The sequence below is a fragment of the Zeus faber genome (assembly GCF_960531495.2).
Source record: "Zeus faber genome assembly, chromosome: 20".
NCBI lineage: Eukaryota > Metazoa > Chordata > Actinopteri > Zeiformes > Zeidae > Zeus > Zeus faber.
The window spans coordinates 28,328,260-28,354,847 of record NC_137207.1 but is presented as its reverse complement, the minus strand read 5'-3'; the positions used below and the strand labels follow the sequence as shown (position 1 = coordinate 28,354,847).

At 44.7% G+C, this 26,588-nt stretch overlaps 1 protein-coding gene across 1 annotated transcript; it reads right to left on the bottom strand.

Annotated features, from left to right (window-relative positions):
- Window positions 1–2,318: 2,318 nt before the first annotated feature.
- Window positions 2,319–19,314, bottom strand: mmp25b (matrix metallopeptidase 25b; the record flags this gene model as incomplete). The annotated part of the gene is made up of 14 exons (XM_080021352.1): window positions 2,319–2,448; window positions 5,804–6,152; window positions 8,370–8,666; window positions 9,144–9,296; window positions 9,635–9,704; window positions 9,737–9,785; window positions 9,974–10,064; window positions 10,727–10,906; window positions 11,381–11,688; window positions 12,334–12,481; window positions 12,589–12,721; window positions 14,294–14,464; window positions 18,164–18,264; window positions 19,260–19,314. 14 exons carry the CDS (start codon window positions 19,312–19,314, stop codon window positions 2,319–2,321), a joined length of 2,235 nt encoding a protein of 744 aa, XP_079877478.1.
- Between the last annotated feature and the right edge of the window lie 7,274 nt (window positions 19,315–26,588).

Genomic DNA, 26,588 nt, shown 5'->3' with positions numbered 1-26,588 from the left:
CTCTGAGAACAGGTCGTTGAGCCAGTTTTTGTGACTTGAAGGCTTAATTAATGGAAGAGAGATCATCCCCACACCTAGCCCTCTAAAACCTGAACTTACCTGTAATATTACTGTCGCAACTATATATATATCTCACTGTCACTGAGCGCATGCCAAGGATGGACGTTTTCCTGTTCGGCCAGATCAGAGATGGTTCAGTTTGGATCTAAACATTTACATTTAGTCATTTATCAGACGCTTTTATCCAAAGCGACTTACAATTGTTCAAACACCGACGGACGCAGCCATCAGGAGCAATTAGGGGTTAAGTGTCTTGCTCAAGGACACTACAGCATGCTAGCAGGAGGAGCCTGGGATCGAACCAGCAACCTTTAGATCACTAGACCACCAGCTCTACCGCCTGAGCTACCACCCCCCCCCCTAAAGTTAGAGATGGTTCAGTTCGGGTCTAAGATTAGAGATGGTTCAGTTTGGGTCTAAAGTAAGAGTTGGTTCACTTTGGGTCTAAAGTTAGAAATGGTTCAGTTTGGGTCTACAATTAGAGTAGGGATCTGGTATAAACCTATTATGACTAGGGGGACTTGACACAGAGACAGCAGGCAGACGGAAGTTCAACAAAGGTGGTTTTTCAGAAGTCACTGGGTGTGGGGAGATTGGGCGAGACCCGGTCGGGCTGGATCGGTCGGAGGTGTACTGGAGAGCGCGATTACCAGACGGGATGAGGCAGGACAGGAATGGCGTGGACGTGGACAGAGGGATTATGAGGGTTATGACTAGCAATTGAATCAATGACAACTCCAATGTTCAGAGGGGCCACGAGCAAACTGACTGGGTTAGACAAACTGACATTCTGGCGATGAATGGATGGAAAGCCGGGGAGTAAGTACTGCAGGCTTGATGGGATGAAGGACCTCAGGTGTGTGGGACAGCGCAGGAGGAAGGAGTGGCAGAGAGGAACAGGAAGGAGTTGGAGTCCGACGACCTGTCAATGACAAATAACATACAGAGACAGACAGACCGAGACAGACATAGAAAGACATAGACTACTCCTAGTGGGCTAGGAGGCTGTGGGTGTGACAGCACCTCCAGGGTCACTGTATAAAATGGGCAGAAACTCAACTATTAGATGATGCTGCTCTGCTGTGATCCCAACCAGGGGTGTACCACACCAGGCATCTTCCTGCTGTGCTGCTTGACCATGGGGCCAATACAATAGAAAATGTGGTGGCGTTTGCCTGTGTTAACTAGACAGGACTCGGTGAAGGCGACCCACACTGTTAGTTAGCTCATCACAGATAGTACCGTTGAGAGCCGAAGCCCGGTTCTATTTCCTGCTGAGTGGCTCACAACCACCCCAGGGGCTGAGGTGTACAGATGGAAACAACAACCAGGGATGGATGGCCAAGACCCTTTTATAGAACTTTTCTCTTTATCTTTCTGTTTCTTACACTATAAGCAGCAACAAGTGAACATCTCTGCATCCCTCTCCCTCACTGTTCTCCATCTGCATCCTCCCTGCACAGGATAACCCAGAACCCGCCCTCCCATCCCCTCGGCCATCATCCTCTTTTCTGGACACCTCGCCCCAATAAGAACAAGTGATGCAAATAACACAACACAACCATTACACACACGCACGCACGCACGCACGCACGCACACACACACACACATACACACACGTTACAATACTAAAATACAGACCAAAATAAAAAAGAATGGAAAATGGATTGATATGTGTCAATAAAATAAAAAATGGATAACAAACAAGGTTAAAAAGTTAAAATTTTAAGTTGTTGCTGGTGTTGCTTTACTTGAGAAAAGCTAGATTAGATTTTAAAATGCATTTTGTTGGCTCGTTATTCTTTGATTGTCTTGCATAAAAATTTACCAGAATGCAGACATAACTGTCTCTGAAACTGAGGTTGTGTTGGGTTGCGGCAAGGTGGCACCATCGGAGGGCAGGTTGGGTGGAATTTGGGCAGTAAGGTAAATAGTGTGCATGGGAGGGTGGAAACCCTTGGATGGAATTTTGAGGAGTGTTCACGCTGTGAGGCATAACTTGCCGAGGGCTCCAAAGGGCTAGAGGTGAACATGATTACAAGTACCAATCTGATTGGAATGTGTTTCAGTGGATCTGTCACTGTCAGCCTGCATCTGATCGGTAAACAACAATGAAGGACAGAGATGGTTCAGTTGGGGTCTAAGGTTAGAGTAATTATCTTGGAAGCACCTATTATGACCAGGGCTAGGGGGACTCAAATGCACGACACAGAGACAGCAGGCAGGCGGAAGTTCAACGAAGGGGGTTATTCAGAAGTCACTGGGTGTGGGGAGTTTGGGAGAGACCCGGTCGGCTGGATTGGGCAGACGGGTACTGGAGAGCAGGATTACCAGACGGGATGAGGCAGGACAGGAATGGTGTGGACGTGGACGGAGGGATCCAGGTTCTGGACAGGAGGACAGGGAACCAGGCGTGACAGGGTGGGGCGGAATGGCGTGGACGAGAAAGAAAGGGATTAGGGTTATGCACTTGAATCAATAACAGGGAGGGTGGACACACCTGGAAGGAATTTTGAGGAGTGTTCACGCTGCGGGGCATAACCTGCCGAGGGGTCCAAAAGGGCTGGAGGTGAACCAAATTACAATGCTCAATCAAAAATCTGACAGGAATGTGGCTCAGCAGATCTGTCACCGTCAGACTGCATCTGATCGGTAAACAACAATGAAGGCCACAGAACTTTTCTCTTTATCTTTCTGTTTCTTCACACTATAAGCAGCAACAAGTGATCATCCCTCTCCCTCACTGTTCTCCATCCACATCCTCCCTACAGAACCCCAGAACCCGCCCTCCCATCCCTCGGCCCATCACTCTCTCTTCTGTACACCTCGCCCCACTAAGAAGAAGAAGAATCTTTAATTGTCACGCAACACACATGCACACACACATGTTTTCGGAGTTCCTCCGAAAGGCAGCATCACTTCCTGCTTGGAGCGCTGCAGACAGCCGTGTCGGTGTCTTCACAAATCAATCGCAGATTGCGTCGTTCTCTCGGACGGATATATATATATATATATACACTTTCGTGGTTGTTTAAATACCTGGGCGGCCCGCCCAAGTTAAGTCCATGTGTGGGAAACACTTGATAAACTTCGGCCCCACTGCCATCGGTGGATGTCATGTTATTTGCCGATTAATTGGCCGATACCGATGTATGGCAGATAAACCGATGCATCCCTATAAAATATACTTCTAATGACTTATTTTTCACTGTAAAACATAATACAGCTTTTGAATTTCAAATGGTACTTAAAATTGTGAAGTCCATTTTAGCATCCATGGCAATATACCAAGCATACTATGAGGAAATAGAGCAATGTTGTGATATTGTGTATTTTACAAGTTTCAGTTTAGCAAGATCAGAGTGGTTTCTCACCACGAGCATGAAGATGCCGCAGTCAAGACCACATGGATGTCGGGAATTCCCTTTTAAAGAAATAAAATCGTATGTTTACCAAAAAAATTGACAGGAATTATAGGCTGTAAAATCGATTGTTACGGACTATTGTTACCTGTAAATCCAGGCCACTTCTCTCCATCCACTTGCCTGGTGCAAGATGCACAATGCCTCTGGATGGAAAAGCACAGTGTCATTGTTTGGTCTTCAGAAGATACAAAAAAATGTGAACACATGCTGTTGACATGTTAAATGCTGAATAGTCAAAGGAACATGACTGGAAACAAGAGCAAGCAATGCAAAAAGGCCAACTGAACAGGACCATTATAATATTAAGGATCAGATCTTAATATGGTCAGGTCATAAAATATTGTCTCCCTGTAACTTTAATAGAGTTGGATAAGCCTCAAGCCTAAAGCCATGTGCTCTCTCTTTGTACTGAGTCCAGAAAGAACATTTCTTTCTTTGTTGGCTTCATCACCTACAGGGAATATGCAGTCTGTGCCATAAAGACACTTCACACCTTTGGAAGCAAACATTGTAAGATTGTGAAAATTATAATACATACATATGATACAACATAATAGCGAGAGCCACCGAAAACATCACAACAGAATTTTGTAGTCAAAATCATAAATATAGGTCATAAATAACTAACGATGTGCCTGCCTGTACAGGTTGCTATTCAGTTACATATGCACTTTGTCCCAAAGAACACACTGACACACAACAGATAGTGCCCTGGTCCCTGGGGTCCACAGCAGTCCCTGGGGTCCATCACTACATCCTTCGTAGCATCAGCCTCCTAATACAAGGGATATATTGCATTGTTTAATTTGACTTGAATCTGACTCAATCAATGTTACAGAAATTGAAACTTACTGAAAAAGCGAGGCATGGTTGGGGTTGGTGGGATGTAGGTGGGACATCAAACTCACCACGTTAATGGTTTTCCCCTGCAGAATCATACTATTTCAAATAAGTCTAGTACTACAGTTAAAAAACACACTTAGGATACTTTTGGCACCTCTGGCATGGGGACAAAGCCACAGGGCAACTTAATAAAATATGCACCGTGATACACTGTGAAACCAAAGATAAATAACATACTATATACTGTATACATGTGGTGGACCAAGGGGGCGTGGTCAAGCTGCCGCTGCAGACAGGCACTACAGGCTCCCATTCAGCTACTGGGGAAAAAAAAAAAAAATATATATATATATATATATATATATAATAATATATTATATATAAATTATATATATAAGTATATATATATCTAAAAATATATGCCACCCCTTGACAGGTGCCATTGGAACCAGATGATCCATGTCATTCACTTCACCTGTCGGTGGTTTTATTGTTGTGGCTGATTGTGTGTGTATGTGTGTATTTTTATATGTGTGTAAGTGTGTGTGTGTGTGTGTGTGTATGTGTGTGTGTACCTCAGGGGGATGGTATCTCAGGCGGTAGAGCTGGTGGTCTAGTCATCTAAAGGTTGCTGGTTGGATCCCAGGCTCCTCCTGCTAGCATGCTGTAGTGTCCTTGAGCAAGACACTTAACCCCTCATTGCTCCTGATGGCTGCGTCCGTCGGTGTTTGAACAATTGTAAGTGGCTTTGGATAAAAGCGTCTGATCAATGTAAAGTAATGTATCTACCATCCCTGGTCTAGAGAAGGAACAGACTTTGATCACAGGTTTTAATGTGCAAAGGAAAATTTATTTATTGATTTTTGTACAGGAATCAATGTGCATTTCAGATGAGAATAGAAAACCAGAAGAAAATTAAAGATCTCCGTCAAAATCCTCCTCCCCTGCAGCCTGTGGTACCTCTGGTCTGGAGCAGGACCGGTTCCAGCCCAGCTCAGCGCTGTTGGGTGTTATTACCTGGGAGTTCCCACCGTGAAATATGTCTGGTTCGGATTTCATTCGCCATCGGATATTATATTGTACTCCCATTGTCATTCCACCCCTGGGAGGAGAATGGGTGGATGGAGGTGTGGAAGGAGGCGGAGTGGAATAGTGGAGTCCCAGTGGCCTGCGGTTCACCACCTCTGCCCCTGGGGGGGATCGGGTGTTCCTCCCTTTGTTCTTCTGGCTTGTTGTGTAATCTGGACACGGGCAGATCAAGACCCTGCCTGGACCCTCCTGCTGGCTCGGCTTTGGGTTACCAGCCAGGGGCGTCGCCAGGGATTTTGGGCCCCTGAAAACATATCACATTGGGCCCCATTCAAATTCTACTCATATTTTAGGGACCTCAGAATCATCCTACATGCCCCATATGGCTTCCCTGGTTACAGCGTTGAATCATGGGTACCCGTACACCAGGCTTCCTACTTCCTACTTTGAGGCGAACCCATAGGTTGCCCACACCAGAGTAAAGAGCAGCAGCAACCAGTTGCCAGGCGTGGGGGTGGTGTGGGTGGTGGCCGCGTTCAGGGGGCAGCTGCAGTCCCTGTCCCTGGGGCCGGACGGCGGTGGGACGGCGGTGGGCGGCACTAGACACTGGAGCCAGTCCACGCCGATGGACTGGCCTCTGACGTGGCCCCTGACGTGGCCCCAATCCTGGTTTCGGTCCCGGTCCCGGTCCTGGTCCTGGTCCCGGTCCTGGTCCCGGTCCTGACCCTCGTCCTGGTCCATCCCTCCACTCCGCAGCACCCAGTAGAGGGCATCCTTGAAGAAGTAGGCGTCTCCTTGAGGCAGGAAGAGCTGTGTCAGGCTTAAGTGTGGGCGTACAGAGCGGCCCCCTGTGGGGTCCGGGGTCCGAGGGCCAGGGGCCGGAACCGGAACTCTGCCCCAATCCAGGCAGAATATAATATGCTTTATTATTATAAAATAAATCATACATTATTTTACATTATATTAAATAAATATATAATATATATATGAATATTTCACTCATATTTTAATATTCAGGATTAAAAAAAACGAATATCATATAAAAAATAACGTGTTACTGATATTTTATATATATTTTTTTTGGTAAATCGGTAAATTTTTTTCCAACTGTTTTGTCTCTTTTTGAATCTTTGTGAATCGGCCAGACTCCACTACTGGGTGGCGCTGCGGCACCATGTAATAATAAATACATTTAAAATAATTATGATGAATGTAGTATATAATAATAATAATAATAATAGTAATAATAACAATAATAGTGAATAGTTTATTATATTAATAATGTAAGTAGTGAATTTCGTTTATAATAAAAATAATAGTGAATGTAGTATATAATAATATTAATAATAATAATAATAGTCAGAATAATAGTGAATCATAATAATAATAATAATAATAATAATAATAATAATAATGAAAGTAGTGAATGTAATGTAATAATAATAATAATAATTATTATTATTATTATAATTATTTGTATTATTATATACTACATTCACTATTATTATTATAATTATTTACTACATTTCTTATTATTATTATTTTTATTATTATATACTACATTCACTATTATCATTATTATTATTATTTTATACTACATTCACTATTATTACTATTATTATTATTATATACTACATTCACTACTTTCATTATTATTATTATTATTATTATTATTATTATTATAAACATTATTATTATTATTATTATATTATTATAATTGTACGTCGCTTTGGATAAAAGCGTCCGCTAAATCTAATGTAATTATTGTTATTATATATATTTTAATAATGGTACTACAGGTACTCCTCACTTAACAACCGACTTGTTTAAACGACCGTTCGGACTTACGACCAGTTCTCTGCCCAGTCTGTATTGTATTCTGCGCACAATACAAGTCTGAATGGTCGTTAAACAGGTAGGTCGTTAAGTGAGGAGTACCTGTAATTGAACGTAGTCTTCAAACAATAAACATGTCTGCTGCCACCTGCTGACCCGTATGAAGTAGCGCAGTCTGTTAAGAGGCTGTACACACTGTATATATGCTGTATATATACACACACTATATATACCATATATAGTATATATACTATATGCACTATATATACTATATATACTATTTATACTATATACACGAAATACACTATATAAACTATATACACTATATACACTATATATACTATATACACTACTATATATAAACTATATATACTATATACACTATAAATATATTATATACACTTTATATACTATATATACTATATACACTATATATATTATATGCACTTTATATACTATATATACTATATACACTATATATACCAGCCACGCCCCCTTACCGTGAAATAACACAGGTCCTCGCTTAACGACCTGGTCCAAGGAACGAAACTCGGTCGTTAAGTGAGGAGTACCTCAAGTGAATGTAGTACAAAATAATAATAATAATCAATAAGGATGGTGAAGCTGAGGTCACGTTGCTGGAGCAAGCCGCCGTGTTTGGGGATCACTCACATGGACTTTAAACATTGGTCGGCGTGTTCGGGTTAAAAGATGGTTGGAAGTCTTGTTCTCTGAGAAACTGCCACAAATAATCCATCATTCTTCTTGTGTAAAACCTCCAGCTTTCTTTTTCTCCCTTCCTTTCTCCATTTTTATACATTTCATATATTTTAGCTATTTCTCTATACAATTGAATGGAAGACATCCTCATCCTCAGTCCATTGGCGACCGGAGTCCATAGCAACACATAGCAACCGTCAAACATCACATTCCCTATTCTGCAACAATTTAAAAGATTCTGATGTCAATCAGTCAGGTTTACAGTCAATGATTGAAAAATAAGGTTTAAGTTAAAATACCAGTTTATTATTTGAAATAATTACAATTATGTATTTACATTATTAGTTCTATTATTTATTAGTTATGAATTTACATATTTATCATTTCAAGATTTTTAAATATTTAAAAATTTTGGGGTAAAAAATATAAATCTGAAAACCTGTTCCGGTTCCTACCTTTCCCCCAGGTGATGATGTCATCAGGCTGGGAAGGCGCGCCCTTCCACAGGGCGGCGTCCCGGGGATAGCCGGGGTCCGGGCGCAGGGTCCTCACCCCGGCCCCAGACCGACTCTCATCGAACCTCCAGAAGCGGCCCCCGCTGAACAGGTAGGTGTGGCCGTTGTGGGCCCAGACGAAGGCGGCCTCCACCCGCTCCACTGGATTCCTGTCCCGGGTGGCGAGGCCCCAGTCGGACAGGGGCCGTGGAAAGCCCCCCATGGCCTGGGTGTCCCGGAACAGCCAGTACTGAGACCCTGAGGGGGGCAGCAGAGACCATGGGGGGCTGTCAGGGCTTCTGCCTAAAGATGGTGATTATCTCCACAGGGTTTAGCATCAGGTTTATTGTTCTTTACCAGATCTTTATTGTTCATTGTTTATTGTTAGGTTTATTTTATCGTTGGCCTCTAAGGTTTATTGCACATGGCAATATCTGTACCTTGTATCTTCTAGTTCAGTGTTTAGGTTTATGTACATTGGCATTTTTTGTCATTATGGACAGTTTTTATTAGTTTTTAGGTTTATTTATTGTTGTTCAACAGGTTTATTGTATATTTCATATTTGATCGTACTTTATAGTAACTAATAGAACCCGGCTATCCAGATATGGCATATCACCCTGTTTTAGGATTCTGCGTCTCCAGAAAAGGATTGGGTTGTATCATTGGATCGCAGTGACACAGGTATCTGACATCAGGGGTGTCTCGTGTTTCACACCCCGTGCTCTTCCTCACCAATGAAGAAGACGATGCAGTTGTCGCTTTTCCTCTCGTACACGGCGTCCACCTTCTGCACGTCTGGAGGAAGCCCCATCCAGAAGTTGGAGATGAGCGCCGGTCGGAGGGAGACCAAGGAGCCGTCGCGTTGGGTCCTCCAGAAGTGAGCACCTGGAGAACAACAGGGAACCAAGGATTTGAGCGGAGGAATCTGAGGAACCCGAGGAACTTGAACCTGAGGAACCAAGGGAACCCAATGAACCCGAAGAATCAGAGGAACCTAGGGAACCTGAGGAACCTAAGCCGGAGGAGCCTGAACCTAGGGAACCTAAGGAGGAATCTGAGGGACCTGAAAAACCTGAACCTGAGGAACCCGAGGAATCTGAGGAACCTAGGGAACCTGAAGAACCCGAAGAAATCTCAGGAACCTAGTGTACCTGAGGTAGAGATTGAGTAGAGGTTGAGAAGTAGTAGAGTAGTAGTAGAGGTGGAGAAGAGTGACTCCTTACCTTTAAAAAAGAAAACCTCTCCTCTGATGTTTGCTATCGCGTCAAAGTTCCCAGAGCAGCGATCGAGCAGCGCCGGAAGAAAACCTCTCCTCTGATGTTTGCTATCGCGTCAAAGTTCCCAGAGCAGCGATCGAGCAGCGCCGGGTCTGAACTGAGAGAGGAACCGTCTGTTACTGGGAGCTTCCCTTTTTAAAAAATTCTCATTTCTGACATATGCGTGACAATAACAGTATGAATAATAAATGTATTTATTTGTATAAATACCCAAATGTCCCAAAAATATAGGTGCATAGGGCCCCAACAAAATGTCTGCTGCTGGCTGCCAGGGATGCTACTCACCCCTCTGTCGGCCTTGGGTTGGACGGTGGTGGCGGCGGGAGGCGGGGCGGGTCAGGGTCACCACCAGGGGGCGATGTCTGGTCCTTCACACCTGGATGGAAACCAGTGATAAAAGACAGAAGAGAGCACGGGTCAGTCCCAACTCTGAAACACTAAAGAGGAAGTAGAATCCGTTTTCTGGAGGGGAACAGGAAGCTGACGCAAATGAAGGAGCAAGGTGTGAGACAAGCAATGGTGAGACAATGATCGCGGTTTTTGGGGTTATATGTGTGTGTGTGTGTGTGTGTGTACAATATATATGTATAAATATATATAGTGTATATATACATTATATTAGATTCAACTAATTGCAATTGCACAGAATATAAGTACTGAGACACCGAAATGCATTTCTCTGCATTTGACATCCTAGTAACTGACATATCAGCAGTGAGCGCCATGTAGCCCTAACCCTATATAATATAAGTGTCTTGCTCAAGGACACATCAGCATGCTACCAGGAGGAGTTGGGGATTTCGAGATGACCTGCTCTACCTCTTGTGTCCGGTGGACTAGAATGGGTGCTCTGTTTATGGCACCCTGTATCCATTCATCCTGTCTGTGTCAGTGGGAGCCATGTTGGGCTCAGTGGCGCCAGTATTGAAATGTCAAGGTCTCAATACTGGCGCTACGCGATCTAGAAAGTTTAGCAAACGAGGCATAAACAGTTAGGTATCTATGTTTTGGCTCGGAACGAGCGGCTCGTCCACTGACCGTAGAGCTGCTGCACGGCCAGCCGGTCGTCCAGCGGCAGACGAAAGCTGCCCACGTACTCCACCGGACCCTGGTAGTACGGACGCATGATAGACGGGTCGGAGGATGAGTGCGATAGGCCCAGGGCGTGGCCAAACTCATGCACGGCCACAGTGAAGAGGTCTGTGGTGCCGTCGAGACCTTAGGGGGAACGAAACCGGTTCGGAACTGCTTCTGGTCCATCCATCATTCATCCGTCTATATTTTAGCCAGTCAGTACATCCATACATCCCTTCATCATCCATCTAGCCATTCTTCCACCCATCATCTGTTCACCCATTCATCATCCCTCCATCCCTACTAATCTTATCCTGCCAGTACCTCCATCCATCTTAACATTCATTAATTCTTCCATCATGCATCTACCCGTTCATCCCTCCACCATCCTAATTTTAACCAGCAAATACCTCTATCCCATCCATCATCCATTCACCCATTCATCCATTCTTCTATCATCCTAATTTTAGAAGCCAGGGCCTCCATCCATTCATCATCCATTCATCCATCCAACCATCTCTACATCCATCAAATTCCTATCCAGCCAGTACCTCCATCCATACATTCACTCATCCAGCCATTCACCCATTTCTCCACCCCTCCTTCTCCAGCTGGTACCTCCGTAGCTCCAGGCCTCGTCGTCGTCAAAGTGTGTGTCCCCGGCGATTTCCGCCCTTCCGGGGAAGAAGGCGTGAGCCAGGGTGCCCCCCTGCCCGTCGAAGGGGTAGCCGTCTTCGTGCATGGAGCGGGTGAAGGACACCCTGAGCTTCCCCCCGGCCCCGTCCCTGGCCCCAGCTCCGTCCAACAGCCGTCTGAAGCTCAGCGGGGCAGCGTCGCTCCAGGCCTTGAAGGCCTGAAACAGAAGCTGATCCACGGTCGAGGGAGTCAGTGAGGGCGACTGAACGGGAGACGGGTAGTTGAGGACGCTGCAGACAGACAGGTGTGTTAGCCCCAGGCGGGCGAGATGCTACGTACAGTACATGCAATATAACATAACATGACATGACTTATTACCCACTTCTGTGGAATATTCAATTCTGATTCAATAGCAGCAATCAGCAGTTAGTTACATCTGAATAATAACCACCGATATGTTAATAATGGCGTTGCCACCACACTCCTGGTTTGACGTTGCCCGTATCACCCCGCCTACGTGCTAATGCTTAACACTGGCTAGTGGCGCTACCTGGTGGTGCTGCATAGAAAGTGCAACGTAAGACTTGAAGAGATAAAAGTAGACATCATTATCAAACTCCCCAACGTCCCACTCAGCGACACATTTCACCATTAATGTAAATGTACAATTTAACATGAAGAACAGTCAATCGTTTATTCATATGTAGGAGAATAGTTCACTAGGTTGCGCATTATTTATCTCGAAACTAAACAAGACATACTAGTTATAAAATCTTTTCAAATCAATTTTCCGTCTGAATTTATTATTCCATCGGTAAGTAGCCGTGTGATCATCTCTAAATCGACTCCTTCACAGAGATACTGACCAACGTGTCAGGGTTTATTTTACCATCATGACCAAACCAAGAGGAATCAATTATGTTTGGCGTAAATACCTCCAGGTAAGGTCCTTCCGGTCCCACTGGAGGCCCGTCAGGGCGTATCTCCTCTTCCTCCGCCTCCTCTTCCTCAGCAGGTCCTCGCCTCCCATGATGTCGGGCAGAGCACAGCGCGGCGTCTCCATCAGCCTCAGGGTGTCGCCGTCTGGAGGGACACCATGCATATGTGCTCAGAACAGGGAAGGAGAGGAGGGAGGAGAGGAGAAGGGAACAACGGAAGGATGGAAGGTCTTGGGTCCTGGAGGTCTTTACCCAGCTGTCCGGTCTCCCGGATCCCCCCGTAGCGCTGCATCACCCGGATGGCCTCCTCCAGCGCCTCCTTGGTCTGCAGCCGGCTGGTGCGGTGGTCTGGAGGGGGCAGGTAGCCGTACCTGCTCAGCCAGCCCTGGATCACAGCACCAAGGAGATGGGTGGCCATTTTACTGGGTCCCCAAACAATTTCCTATGGCCATTAATATTAATAATACTTCATCACATCAATAGCGGCAAACGTCGGTCAGTTGTTTCTGAAGTGACCGCTGGTGGCCACTATTGACCAATCAGTATTCCTCAGAGCCACAGTGTTATAATTGGTTTTTAACAGCGTTATATCTCATTTTAAAGATTGCCGGCATATATAACAGACGACAATATATATTTATCATATTTAATGTCGGAAATACCAAATAAGTGAGTGCAGACAAAGGAAAACAGACATTTTTTCCATTGACTTTGAATGGGACAGCTCCAATCTTTACCCTCTAGCGGTCAAGAGCACCGCCTAGGGGTGATGGAGGTGGGTGTTTACCCCATGTGACTACTAGACCCCCTTGTCTGGTTTGAACCCAGGTCCGACCGTGATTCAGCGCCTCAGGCACAGTCCTCCAGATGTGTGGTTCCTGGTGAACAGCAACAGACATTCCTGGGCAGCGTTTGGTCGTCAGTTGTCTGTCTGCTGTGGTGAGACAGGCCAACTGCGTTCAAATAAATATTAGGATTTGAAAGCGCTGCGGGACTCTTCCCCTCGAGTGGAAACGCAGCGGAGTCACTCTGTTGTCAAGACGCTGAGTCATGGGACTTGAGGCCTGGAGGAAACCCGGAGTGGCGGGGCCCCGCCCCAGCAGGGCCCCGCGTGTCCGGCTGCTCCTCACCTGTCGCTGCAGGGAAGCAATGACACTGCAAGTTTGATCTCAAATACCCTCCAAACCTCTGTTTACTGCTGCAAAAAGAGACGATAAAGGAGCTTCTAATTCAACAGAATCCGGATTTTACCGCATCAAACATAAGGGATACGGTGCAGCCAGCTGGTCACCTTACCCAAAAACCCAAGGGTGAGCAGGTCTGCACCTCCCTGAAGGAGCTTATTTAAAGAGAACCCCCGTCTGGCTGCACCCTGTCCTGACTCAATACACTGAGAGGGATGTATTACTAGTATGACTAGTTTACAACTAGTATCCTGCTTATCATGCACTACTAACTGAATACAATACACTGAGAAGGATGTATTACTAGTATGACTAGGATATAACTAGTATCCTGCTTATTACGCACTACTTACTGAATACAATACACGGAGAAGGGTTTATAACTAGTATGACTACTTTATAACTAGTATCCTGCTTATTACGCACCACTTACTGAATACAATACACTGAGAAGTGTTTATAACTAGTATGACTAGTTTATAACTAGTATCCTGCTGATTGCAGATGGGACATTGATTCATACCTAGTTGTTTCTATTTCATAACTAGTTGTGTTCGCTCTCCTCTTTCTGGTCTTTCTTCTACTTCTCTTTTTCTTCTTTCTCTCATTTCACACATCCTCTTCGCCCTCGCTCCTTCCTCTTCTCCACCCTCCTCTCTCCGTCAGAGGGTTAGGGTGTAGAAGCTTCCTTTGACAGGTTAAGGGTGTGACTCCCACAGAGAAACCACTTCCGCCCCCAGACAAACAGTAATGCTGGAGGTTTCACTTCACACTGCGCCGGGTCTCTGCATTGCATCTAAGCGCCGGGTCTCAGCGCCGGGTCTCTCTGTGCTGGGTCTCTGCGCTGGCTCTCTGCGCTGGCTCTCTGCGCCGGGTCCCTGCATTGCATCTAAGCGCCGGGTCTCTGCGCCGGGTCTCTGCGCCAGGTCTCTGCGCTGCGTCTCCTTCCAGAGGCTCAACGCCGTTTACAACAGAGAATCCAAAATGGAAGTTCACTAAAGTCCATTCAAACGTTGCTCTTCGCTCATGACTGACGCTGCTTCTAATGGGAGCATGTTTACACCGTTTTGCAGTGCTCAGTATATTTTATTAAAATGTATATTTCCATTTTGACTTGCACTATTAAGTAGTCAAAACAATTTTTATTTATACATGCCTACATCACAGAACAGTCTGAAAGGGCTTCGCAAACCACTTTTCACAGAGAAATCAACGACCTGGAAAACCTTGAGAAGGAGGAGTCCTGGATGCCGAGTGGACAACTGTTCTGGATAAATAAAACCACGCTCCATCCTACCCTATCTCATCTAACCCCATCTCCTTTGGTTTATATCATCTTATCTAATCTCATCTCGTCTTACGAGGGCAATTCCCTTATTCACAAAGCATTTTGTCTCACCACTAAGAGGTCTCCCAAATACAGGAGCAGTAAAGGCTTCGAGCTGAGAGTTTCCTCTTTAAACAATAAGCTGCTGAGGCCAACTTCTACTCAAGAATGGGGAGAAATGTTAAGCTAAGAGAAAGGGTGTGGTCGACCCCGTTGCTATGGATGATTCATGTTTCATGAACAAGCTGACTTACTATGCCCACAGTGATTGGCTGATACGGGATGGGTTTGTCAGTGACTTCATCATAGAAACATTGTAGAAAGAGGGATCATATTCAAGAGGGTTGCCATATTCAAATAAAAGTTTTAGAATTAAAATGTCAGCTAAGTGTCACTGATTACACATGAAACTGAGAATAATGTACTGACGAGTCGAGTCAATGTCCAGCAGCCTCTTCCATGTCTGTATCTGACAAATGACTGAGATATAGCAAGTTGGTCTCTGTGGCCAAGCAGCGTAGACTTGTCACAACCTTGATCGCCGCTGTTTTTGGGTTGTTTCGGTGAAGTGACTGCATCCCTGACTAGCTTCACTATTATAATACACTTGTGATTAGAGCTGTACCGTTTTAAAATCTAGGAGTTCTCTTAACTACCCCTAACCCTTTAGATATTTAGGACTTTTTAGCACCAACACACTGAAATACTTTCAAATCCAAAATTTTAGAGTTCTAAAATAAGGACTGACATGTGAATACAGGCCCTGGCTTATAGCTAAGGGTGATACCAATGTATTTTCTAGTTCCCCTTAACACAGATCACTAAGTTTTCAGAGTCCCCATGAACGCAGCACCCTGTTTCGGGTGCTGCAGAAAACTGTGTCCGCGTCTTCTAAAACCGATCGTCCACTCGGACGCATAAAACAATCCATTAGAAAATACTCAAATAGTGGTTAGGGTTAGGGTTCATGTTAAATCAGGATGACCGTTAATATACCTGGACGACTTTGAATACACCTGGACAACTGTTGATAGACCTGGACGACCAATAATTTACCTGGACGACCTTTAATATACCTGGACAACCTTTAATATACCTGGACAACGTTAATACACCTGGACAACCGTTAATACACCTGGACGACCATTTATATACCTGGACGACCGTGAATATACTTGGACGATTTTTAAGACACCTGGACGACCTTTAATATACCTGGACAACTTTTAATATACCTCGACGACCATTAATATACCAAGAAACCTTTAATATATCAGGATGACCGTTAATATACCTGGACGACTTTGAATACACTTGGACAAACATTAATATACATGGACAACCGTTATTACACCTGGACGACTGTTAATATACCTGGACAACCGTTAATACACCTGAACGACCTTTAATATACCTGGACGACCGTTAATATACCCGGACAACTGTTAATATACCATGACGACCGTAAATACACCTGGACAACCATTATTATACCGGGACCACCATTTATACACCTGGACGACCGTTAATATACCGGGACGACTGATAATATACCTGGACAACCAATAATATACCTGGACGACCGTTAATACACCTGGATGACCGTTAATTTACCTGGACAACCGTTAATATACCTGGACGACCTTTAAAACACCTGGACGACCATTAATATACCTCGACGACCGTTTATATACCTGGACGACCTTTAATATACCTGGACGACCGTTAATATACCTGGACGACCTTTAATATACCTGGATGACCTTTAATATACCTGGACGACCGTTAATATACCTGGACGACCTTTAATATACCTGGACGACCGTTAATATACCTGGACGACCATTAATATACCTGGACGACCTTTAATATACTGGGGCGACCGTGAATACACCTGGACGACCGTTAATATACCTGGACGACTGTTAATATAGCTGGATGACCGTTAATACACCTGGACGACCGTTAATATACATGGACAACCGTTAATACACCTGGACGACCGTTAATGCACCTGGACGACTGTTAATATACCCGGACGACTGTTAATACACCTGGATGACCGTTAATATACCTGGAAGACTGTTAATACACCTGGATGACCGTTAATACACCTGGATGACCGTTAATATACCTGGACGACCTTTAATACACCTGGATGACCGTTAATACACCTGGACTACCGTTAATACACCTGGACAACCGTTAATACACCTGGACTACCGTTAATACACCTGGACAACCGTTAATATACCCGGACAACTGTTAATACACTTGGACAACTGTTAATATACCTGGACGACCGTTAACACACCTGGACGACTGTTAATATACATGGACAACCGTTAATACACCTTGACGACTGTTAATACACCTGGATGACCGTTAATATACCTGGACCACTGTTAATACACCTGGATGTCCGTTAATATACCTGGACGACTGTTAATACACCTGGACGACCGTTAATACACCTGGACGACTGTTAATACACCTGGATGACCGTTAATATACCTGGATGACGATTAATATAACTCATCTCATCTCACCTCATCTCACCTCATCTCACCGCATCTCATCTCATCTCATCTCACCTCATCTCATCTCATCTCACCTCACCTTATCTCACCTCATTGCACCTAATCTAATCTCATCTCACCTCATAGCACCTAATCTAATCTCATCTCACCTCATAGCACCTAATCTAATCTAATCTCATCTCACCTCATAGCACCTAATCTAATCTCATCTCATCTCACCTCACCTCACCTCACCGCATCTCATCTCACCTCATCTCATCTCATCTCACCTAGTCTCATCTCATCTCATCTCATCTCATCTCATCTAATCTCATCTCACCTCACCTCATCTCACCTAATCTAATCTCATCTCACCTCATCTCATGTCACCTCATCTCACCTCATCTCATGTCACCTCATCTCACCTCATCTCATGTCACCTCATCTCATCTCATGTCACCTCATCTCACCTCATCTCATCTCATGGCACCTCATCTCACCTCGCCTCATTCATCTCATCTCATCTCATCTCACCTCGTCTCATCTCATCAAACCTCATATCATCTAATCTCATCTCACCTCATCTCATCTCACCTCATCTCATCTTGTCTCATCTCATCTCATGTCACCTCATGTCACCTCATCTCACCTCACCTCACCTAATTCACCTCACCTCACCTCATCTCATCTCATCTCATCTCACCTCATCTCACCTCATATCATCTTATCTCATCTCATCTCATCTCATGTGTCCTCATCTATCTCATCTCATCTTATCTTGTCTCTTCTCATCTTACCTGAGCCCTGCTGTACTGCTGGGGGTCCGCTGTTGCCCCACCGGTGACGAGGACGAAGCTGAGGATCATCCACCCAAAAACACCAAACTCCATCTCAGCCGCTGCCAAAAGAAACGTTCATCTCATTCAGAGCCTGAATCTCAGCATTTCTCAGAAATCTACGTCCAGTAGGTTAGTAGTGAAAATGTGAAGTAGTCATGAAGAAGAGGAACAGGCAAAAAAAAGATAGAAATGGAGGAAATGTTTCAATGTTCAATGTTTTTCAAGGTTTTTAAAGGTGTCTTCAGCAGGAAGGACAGGTTTTAAAAGCTCCTTCACCTTTTGCTTTTAAATCCAGATGATGGAAGGATGAGGAATCAAACCAGCTTCAAAAAAACCCCAAGGGTAGAACCGGTAGAAACCAGGAACCAGAGTCAACTGAGAGGATGTGAGGGATCAGGGCAGCGCCTCCCTCCATCCCTCCCCCTCCCTCTCCCTCCTTCTCTCTATCCCTCCCCCTTTCTTCTGTCACTCTATATCCCTCTCCCCTCTCTCTCATTCATTACCTCTATTGCTTCCACTATCTCTCTCTTTGTCGCTCTCTCTCTCTCTCTCTCAATTTAAATATTTTTTTATGATCATGGAAACAAGCCAAATCAAATGGGAAACAAAAAGTGAAGGGATAAATGAAGATAAAGTCAACGATCTACAGGAAGGTGTCATCATTGCACTTAAAATATATGTTCATACATACAGTACATAGATGGCAAATATGAAACAACTTATATTGCAAAATTTGTAAAAACTTAATTAGATGACATAGTTTATATGGAAGGAAATTGTGTTACAGCAGCTCAGATCACAAAAAAATAATATTACAAATACAAGAAAAATGGCAAAATATTACAACTAGAACTCATTTATAAAAAAAAGGCCAAAAAACAATAAACCTAAAAATAAATAATAAACCAAAGCCAACCTCTACATCAAACATGTGGAGAATAGAGAGGTAATGAACTGATTTGTGCAGCCAGAAACACAAATGTTCACTTCAACAGAGGTATACAACATAAAAATATCAAACTTGTAAAAAAGTCCCTCTTGTTGGAGTCTTAACCTGACAGTTCACTGGGTCTACACATCATCCAGGCCTTGGCCTTGTAGTGACTCATGGTGTGAGTCTTCTTAACATTGAGGTTGGATAAAAGGATCTCTGATCATCTCCCACCCAAAGACATGCCGCTCCCACACCATTAACATCTTGACTGCTGGGAAATTCTCTGATGTACAGTACTCGTTGCTTCTCCTACTCCCTCCGTTCGCTCTCGACGGCCAGCTTGCTAAATACATTAAATGACCTCTGTCAAGTCGACCCTGACAACCAAGTCCCTGTGAAAAAAACAAGAAAAAAAACGTCATGCTAATGTTCTCCATGTCCCAATGTTCCTGAAGTAGAAAGGTGGAAAGGAAATGGAAAGCCTGCAACCTAACCTCCCCTTGTGTGTTTTAGAATCGTGTGGCATAAGGATGCACAAGCACAGTATTTCTCCAAACTAATCTCTGAGAATGCCCACAAGCCAGGAATACTGTTCAACACCACTGACGGAGTGGTCAACATTCTGGCACTGTTATGAGTCCTTCTCCAGAGGAACGTGAAAAGTTTCTTATTTTCTTTACAAAGAAAATTGAAGATATCCGGGATCAAATCCTCCCACCTGCGTAAGTCCTCTGTAACCTTCCGTTTTGAGGCTCAATTGGATGCATCTGTTCCTGTAACTGCAGAAAGCCTCACAGACTGTATATTTCACATGAAATGCTCTTCCTGCCGATGTGAAAGTCCTGCTTTCAGGTGGCCGTAGCATTTTGTCCATTGTTAATAGTTCCCTCACCACTGGCTCAGTACCACCTGACTTTTAACCGGTATGTCAGTACCACCTGACTTTTAACGTATCCTCATCCAACCGCTTCTGAAAAGACCCAATCTGGACCCCTCAGTTCTTGGACCAATCTCTAAAGCCCCATTGTAATCCAAAGTTTGAGAGAACATTGTGTACAAACAGCTTAGTGACTACTTGAACACCAACAACCTATTTGTAAAATTCCAATCAGGTTTTCGGCCGTGCCGCGGCACAGAAACGGCTCGACTGGAAGTCACAAAAGATCTTCTGGCAGCTGATGCAGGACAACGCTCAGACAGTTTTCAGTTCCTTGAGGTCATTGAGTTTCCACCTCGGCACAGATGGAGTACGGCGCGCCGCCAGGCTCCGCTCTCGGCCCTGTATTAATTTCTCTGGACATGCTTCCATTGAGCTACATTATGCAAAAACACAACATCATTTTCCACTGTTATGCAGATGATACACAACTGAAAATGAACATTCCTTCTCTGGACTCCAGGCACACAGTCTGACTCTCAGAGCTTGTTTCAGTGATTTCACCGCTGGACGACTCAAAAACCTTCCACAGTTAAACAACAGCAAATATCCTTTCATTCGGCCCCGCCTCGTCCACTGCAGTAATTCAACATCATTGGTGACGTAGCTGCTAAGGTAAAGCCAGCAGCCAGTCATTTAGGAACGATTTGAGACAGCGGGCGTCACCTCACTGAAGGTTCCTCTTGTGCTGCTTCGCTCCTGCTCTAGAACACCAGAAAAAAAAGTTACTTGAAACGGAATTCTAAGAACTGCTGACGTTCCTGCTTCCTGTCGTCGGACACACTCAAACGGACGCTTCCTCCAAAAAGTTCTTACAACTATGACAAGTTGTATGACAAGTTCCTGCGGCGCCATCATTTTATATTTGTATTTTATATTTCAATAGACGTGTCTTTATTGAGCGGAACCATGTTTGTCATTAGAGTTTCTCAAAACGCTGCAGCTACTGCTGACGAAGCATCGGCTCCATGAGTCAGAGCCGTGATGGAGCAGGAACCGTGAAGCATTTCAAGCCATTTAAAGTGAGTCACAGAGTTCAGTCCATTCACACTATATTGCACAGACACACACACACACACACACACACGCACACGCACACATACACATACACACACACACACACACAGATACACACATACACACACACACACACACACACACGCACACACACACACACACACACCCACAGATACACACATACACACCAACACACACACACACACACACACACACACACACACTCATGCATACACACACACACTCTTCAGGTGCCGTTACAACTTTACTACACCCATAATAACAAGAACACAGCTCTAAAAGCTCGTTTAAATACATTGAAACCGGTTCAAAGGCGTTTCCCTGTGGTGCACCTGCACTGCCAGGACCTTCAAACAGATCTGACTCACTTCACCAACCGAATGCCTCCATACACTGCTTGACTTGAGTCGATGTCTTTTCAAAGTACAAGTACTTTGACTTGAGTAAATGTTTAACCTTGCTCACCTGCACTTCTACCGCTTTACTAAATATTAAACCCTTTCCATCACATCACATCCTGTATGTATCACTTCCTGTCTTCTGACAAAAAGGAAGTCCAGGGGGTTCATGGCTGATTGCAGCCATGCCAGAGAAACACATTATGTCTCAGTGAAGCATCGCCGGGATGATCTTTCCTTTTCCTCCCTCCCTCCATCCCTCCCTCCTCCTCCATCCATCCCGTCTTTAGTTCCCCTCCGTCCCCCTGGGGAAGGAGGGAGTGGGCCCATTATCCTGGCAGAGGCACCAGGACCAGATGGAAGATGCTCTCAGCTGCAGTGATGCTGAGGTGCGATCGGGGTCCCTCAGAGTCTGTTCAGACATGGAGCCGTAAACAGGCTTTTTATCTGACCGCTGGGAGCCATTTTCCATTTATATACATCGATATACAGTTTACGTTTGTTTGCTGAGATATAAGTGCAGCGACCTGGACTCAGTCCACTTGCGACACACATCTAATGTAATTCATTTGTTTGTTTGGTTATTCAAACATTTTTTCATATATATATATTTATTTTTATTTGTTAATATATTCAATTATTTGTATTCATTTATTATAATTTGTATTTATTTTATTGAATAAACCTATTTTTATCCTTATTTATTCCAATATGTGTATATCACATCATGTTTGGCAAACATGTACTGTATATTGTGTTCTGTAAGTTTATATCTATTAATTTATGACAATAGGGATGGATGTCAAAAAAAATCAATTTAATTCGTTTTTAAAGATGTTTTTAAATATAATGCGTAATATATGTTATTTAAATCTTCTATATATATATGAATTCAAATGTTTATGTTTTCAAATGTCGTTATCGTTGAGCTGACTGTCCCATGGGAGGAGGCCATGGATGAGACATTCGAACGGAAGAGGCTGCGGTATGCCAACTTAGCAGCAGAGGCAGAAGGGCGGGGCTGGAACGTCAAGGTGTGGTCAGTGGAGTTGGGCTGCAGAGGTTTTGTAGCCAAGTCCACCACAAGGCTCTTGAAGGAGGTAGGGATCAGAGGGCAGGCCCAAAGGAGGGCAATCAAAGAACTTGCCACTGCAGCCCAGCGGAGCAGTCACTGGCTGTGGCTGAAACAGAGGGACGCAACATGGGCTGCCAAATAATCATGTTGGTGCCCCCGTGTGACACACACTCAGGCCTGATCAACCTGTGGTGGGCCAACCTCGACAGAGGGTGTCTTGAGATAAATGGCCGAAACACCCAATCAAGCCGGGGCACACAACTGAAGATGTGTCGCATTGGTGGCACCACGTGATCCATGCAAAAACTCACCCCACCCAAGATGACATTCCCAACCCTCTCAATCGTTGTGATGAAAATTTAGGGATTTTAACAACTAGTCCTATGAAGAATCCTTTTGTCGATGACAATTTGGTGTCCCTCTGGCAGTACTCTCCTGGGCCACTGGGGGGCACTGTCCCCACATTGACAATCACTGTTTTTAAACGTAATCCAGCCTAAAAGATTCAAGATTCAAGAGGTTTATTCGTCGCATACATATACATACTTTCATCCGTATATGCAGTGAAATGTAAAGGTGCAGTGTGTAGTACTTAGTGGCATCTAGTGGTGAGATTGCAGATCACAACCAACTGAACACCTTTCCCCCATCGCTATATACACTATATGTAATATATACACACACTATGTATACTATATACACTATATATACTATATAGACTATATATACTATATATTCTATACACTATTTATACTATATACACACACTATATATACTATATACACTGTATACACTATATACACTATATATACTAAATACACTATATGTACTATATACACTATATACACTATACACACTAGATATAATATATACACTACATACAATATACACTACATATACTATACGTATATACCAGCCACGCCCTCTTACTGTGAAATAACACAGGTCCTTGCTTATCGACCAATTCACTTAACGACCTGGTCCTAGGAACGGAACTCGTTAAGTGAGGAGTACCTATATATATATATATATATATATATATATAAATAAAAAACTCGGACGTTGAGTGAGGTGCACCTGTATTGTATATTCGGCTATCGTCCGTATACAGATTTAATTATTAATCATTATGTTTTTGATGGTTAGATTATATTATATTTTTTGTCTGGAGGCAAATTCCAGAGAAACTTCTGTTGCAATTGCAAAAATGTTAAGTCCATCCCCAGATCACATTAAAATCTGTGGAACAGCTCTTCAAAATATTATTTTTGTCCATTTTCAGCAGCATTTTATAACTTATCTTATCTTTGATATCAATCCTGAGGGCAGCGGTTACATTTAAATGATCTAATCCCATTAAAACATTTAATATACTGTATGTATTTTCAAGAAGAGAGAAAATAAAATCTAAAATAAAAATAATCACAATCTTATTAATAATAATAATAATAATAATAATAATAATAATAAAATAATCGAAAATATAATAATCTTCTTCTTTTTTGGGCTGCTCCATTACTGGTGGCCATAGCGGATCATCTGCCTCCAACACCTTGTGTTCTGGGCTTCTCCCTCCCTGACACCACCCGCCTGCATGTCCTCCGTCAGCACCTCCATCAAGCTTCCTCTTTTCTTCTTGCCTGGCAGCTCCACCCTCAGCCTCCTTTTCCCAATGTAACTCCCCAGCCACGAGTGTGGACGCCTCCCTAGCCAACCAACTGAACTCCTTTTATGCGCTATTTGAGTCTGGCAACAACACCGCTAGCTCGACGGCTAATTGGAGTTACACCGCTGGGGATGAGCGCGCACTCTCAGTGTCCGTGCACGAGGTCAGGAGGGCTCTGATGCGGGTGAACACCAGGAAAGCTGGGGGCCCAGACGGCATATCTGGGCGAGTACTGAAGACCTGTGCTAACCAGCTAGCTCCGGTGTTCACCACAATATTCAACATCTCCCTGGCTGAATCAGTGGTCCCGTCCTGCTTCAAGAAGTCCACCGTCGTTCCTGTCCCGAAGATCGCCTCTCCAACCTGCCTGAATGACTACCGTCCGGTGGCCCTCCCCTCGGTGGTCATGAAGTGTTTCGAGAGGTTGATTAAGGATTATATCTGCGCCTCCCTCCCCCGCACCTTGGACCCGTTGCAGTTCGCGTACCGGCAGAACAGATCAACGGATGACGTGGTTTCCCAGGTACTGCACACCACGCTCACGCATCTGGAGGGCCTATGTGAGAATGCTGTTCATCGGTTACAGTTCAGCCTTCAACACCACAGTCCCCACCAGACTGGCTGTCAAGCTGAAGGAGCTCGGACTGAATGCTCCGCTGTGTGCCTGGATCCTGGACTTCCTCACAGCCCGCCCCCAGGTGGTCAGGGTAGGGAAGCACACGTCAAGCGTCCTCACCCTGAATACAGGATCCCCCCAGGGTTGTGTCCTCAGCCCCCTACTGTACTCCCTGTACACACATGACTGTGTGGCCAGGTCCAGCTTCAACACCATCATCAAGTTTGCTGACGACACCGTGGTCGTGGGCCTGATCACCGACTGCGATGAGAAGGCCTACCGCGAGGAGGTGGCTGACCTGTCACTCTGGTGCCAGGACAACAGCCTACACCTGAACTTCAGCAAAACTAAGGAGCTGATTGTGAACTTTAGGCAAGGAACACAATCGAGGACGCACGCGCCCTTGGTGATCAATGGGATTTCTGTTGACAGGGTGAGCAGCTTCAAGTACCTGGGAGTCCACATCACAGAGGACTTAACATGGACTTGACAAACAGACACTCTGGTGAGAAAGGCGAGGCAGCGTCTCTACCACCTCAGGCAGCTGAGGAAATTCCGGGTCTCGGTGAGGATCCTCAAGTCCTTCTACTCTGGAGCAGTGGAGAGCATCCTGACAGGCAACATCACTGCCTGGTTTGGGAGCTGTACTGCTCAGGACAGGAGGGCCCTGCAGAGGGTGGTGCGTTCAGCTGAACGTACCACTGGAACTACCCTCCCCCCTTGCAGGACTTATACACCAGGAGGTGTAGTAGCAGAGCCTGGAGGATCATGAAGGATCCTCATCACCCTCAACGGACTGTTCCAGCTGCTGCAGTCAGGCAAGCGCCTCCGCAGTCACACAGCGAGAACAGAGAGACTGAGACGGAGTTTTTTCCTGCAAGCCATTAGAACTGTCAACGCTGATGAGAGGTCAGCATTGACAGTTCTAATGGCTTGAGGACCCCTCAATGAGGGGTCCTCATTGAGCCATACACATAGGCTCCACTACATACTGTACTATATGTAGCATACTGTACCGCATACTGTGTCATGTACTTGAACTCATCCGCCTTCTCCACCTCCACTCCTTGCATTCTCTGATGTTCTCCACCCTCCCTCCCATTCAGGCGCATGTATTGTGTCTTACTCCTGCTGACTTTCATTGCTCTTCTCTCTAATGCTGCCTCCACCTCTCCAGGCTCTCCTCCACTTGCTCCCTACTCTCGCTACAGATCACAATGTCATCCGTGAACATCATAGTCCACAGAGACTCCTGCCTGATCTCATCTGTTAACCTGTCCATCACCACTGCAACAAGAAAGGGCTCAGAGCTGATCCTTGATGCAATCCCACCTCCACTTTGATGCCTTGGTCACGCCTACTACACACCTTACTACTGTCTGACTGCCCTCATACATATCCTGTACCACTCTTACCTACTCCTCTGCCACTCCTCTAATGCTGTTCTCACCTCATCCTTGCTCATTTGCTGCACTTCTTGATCCACTATCACCACATCATCCACTCTTCTCTCTTCATTCATCAACTCCTCAAAGTACTCCTTCCACCTTCTTAACACACTCTCCTCACTAGTCAGCACATTCCCATCCTTATCCTTCATCACCCTAACCTGCTGTACATCCTCCCCAGCTTGGTCCCTTTGTCTTGCCAATCGGTACAAGTCCTTTCCTCCTTCCTTTCTGTCCAACCTCTCATTCAACTCTTCATACACCTTTTCCT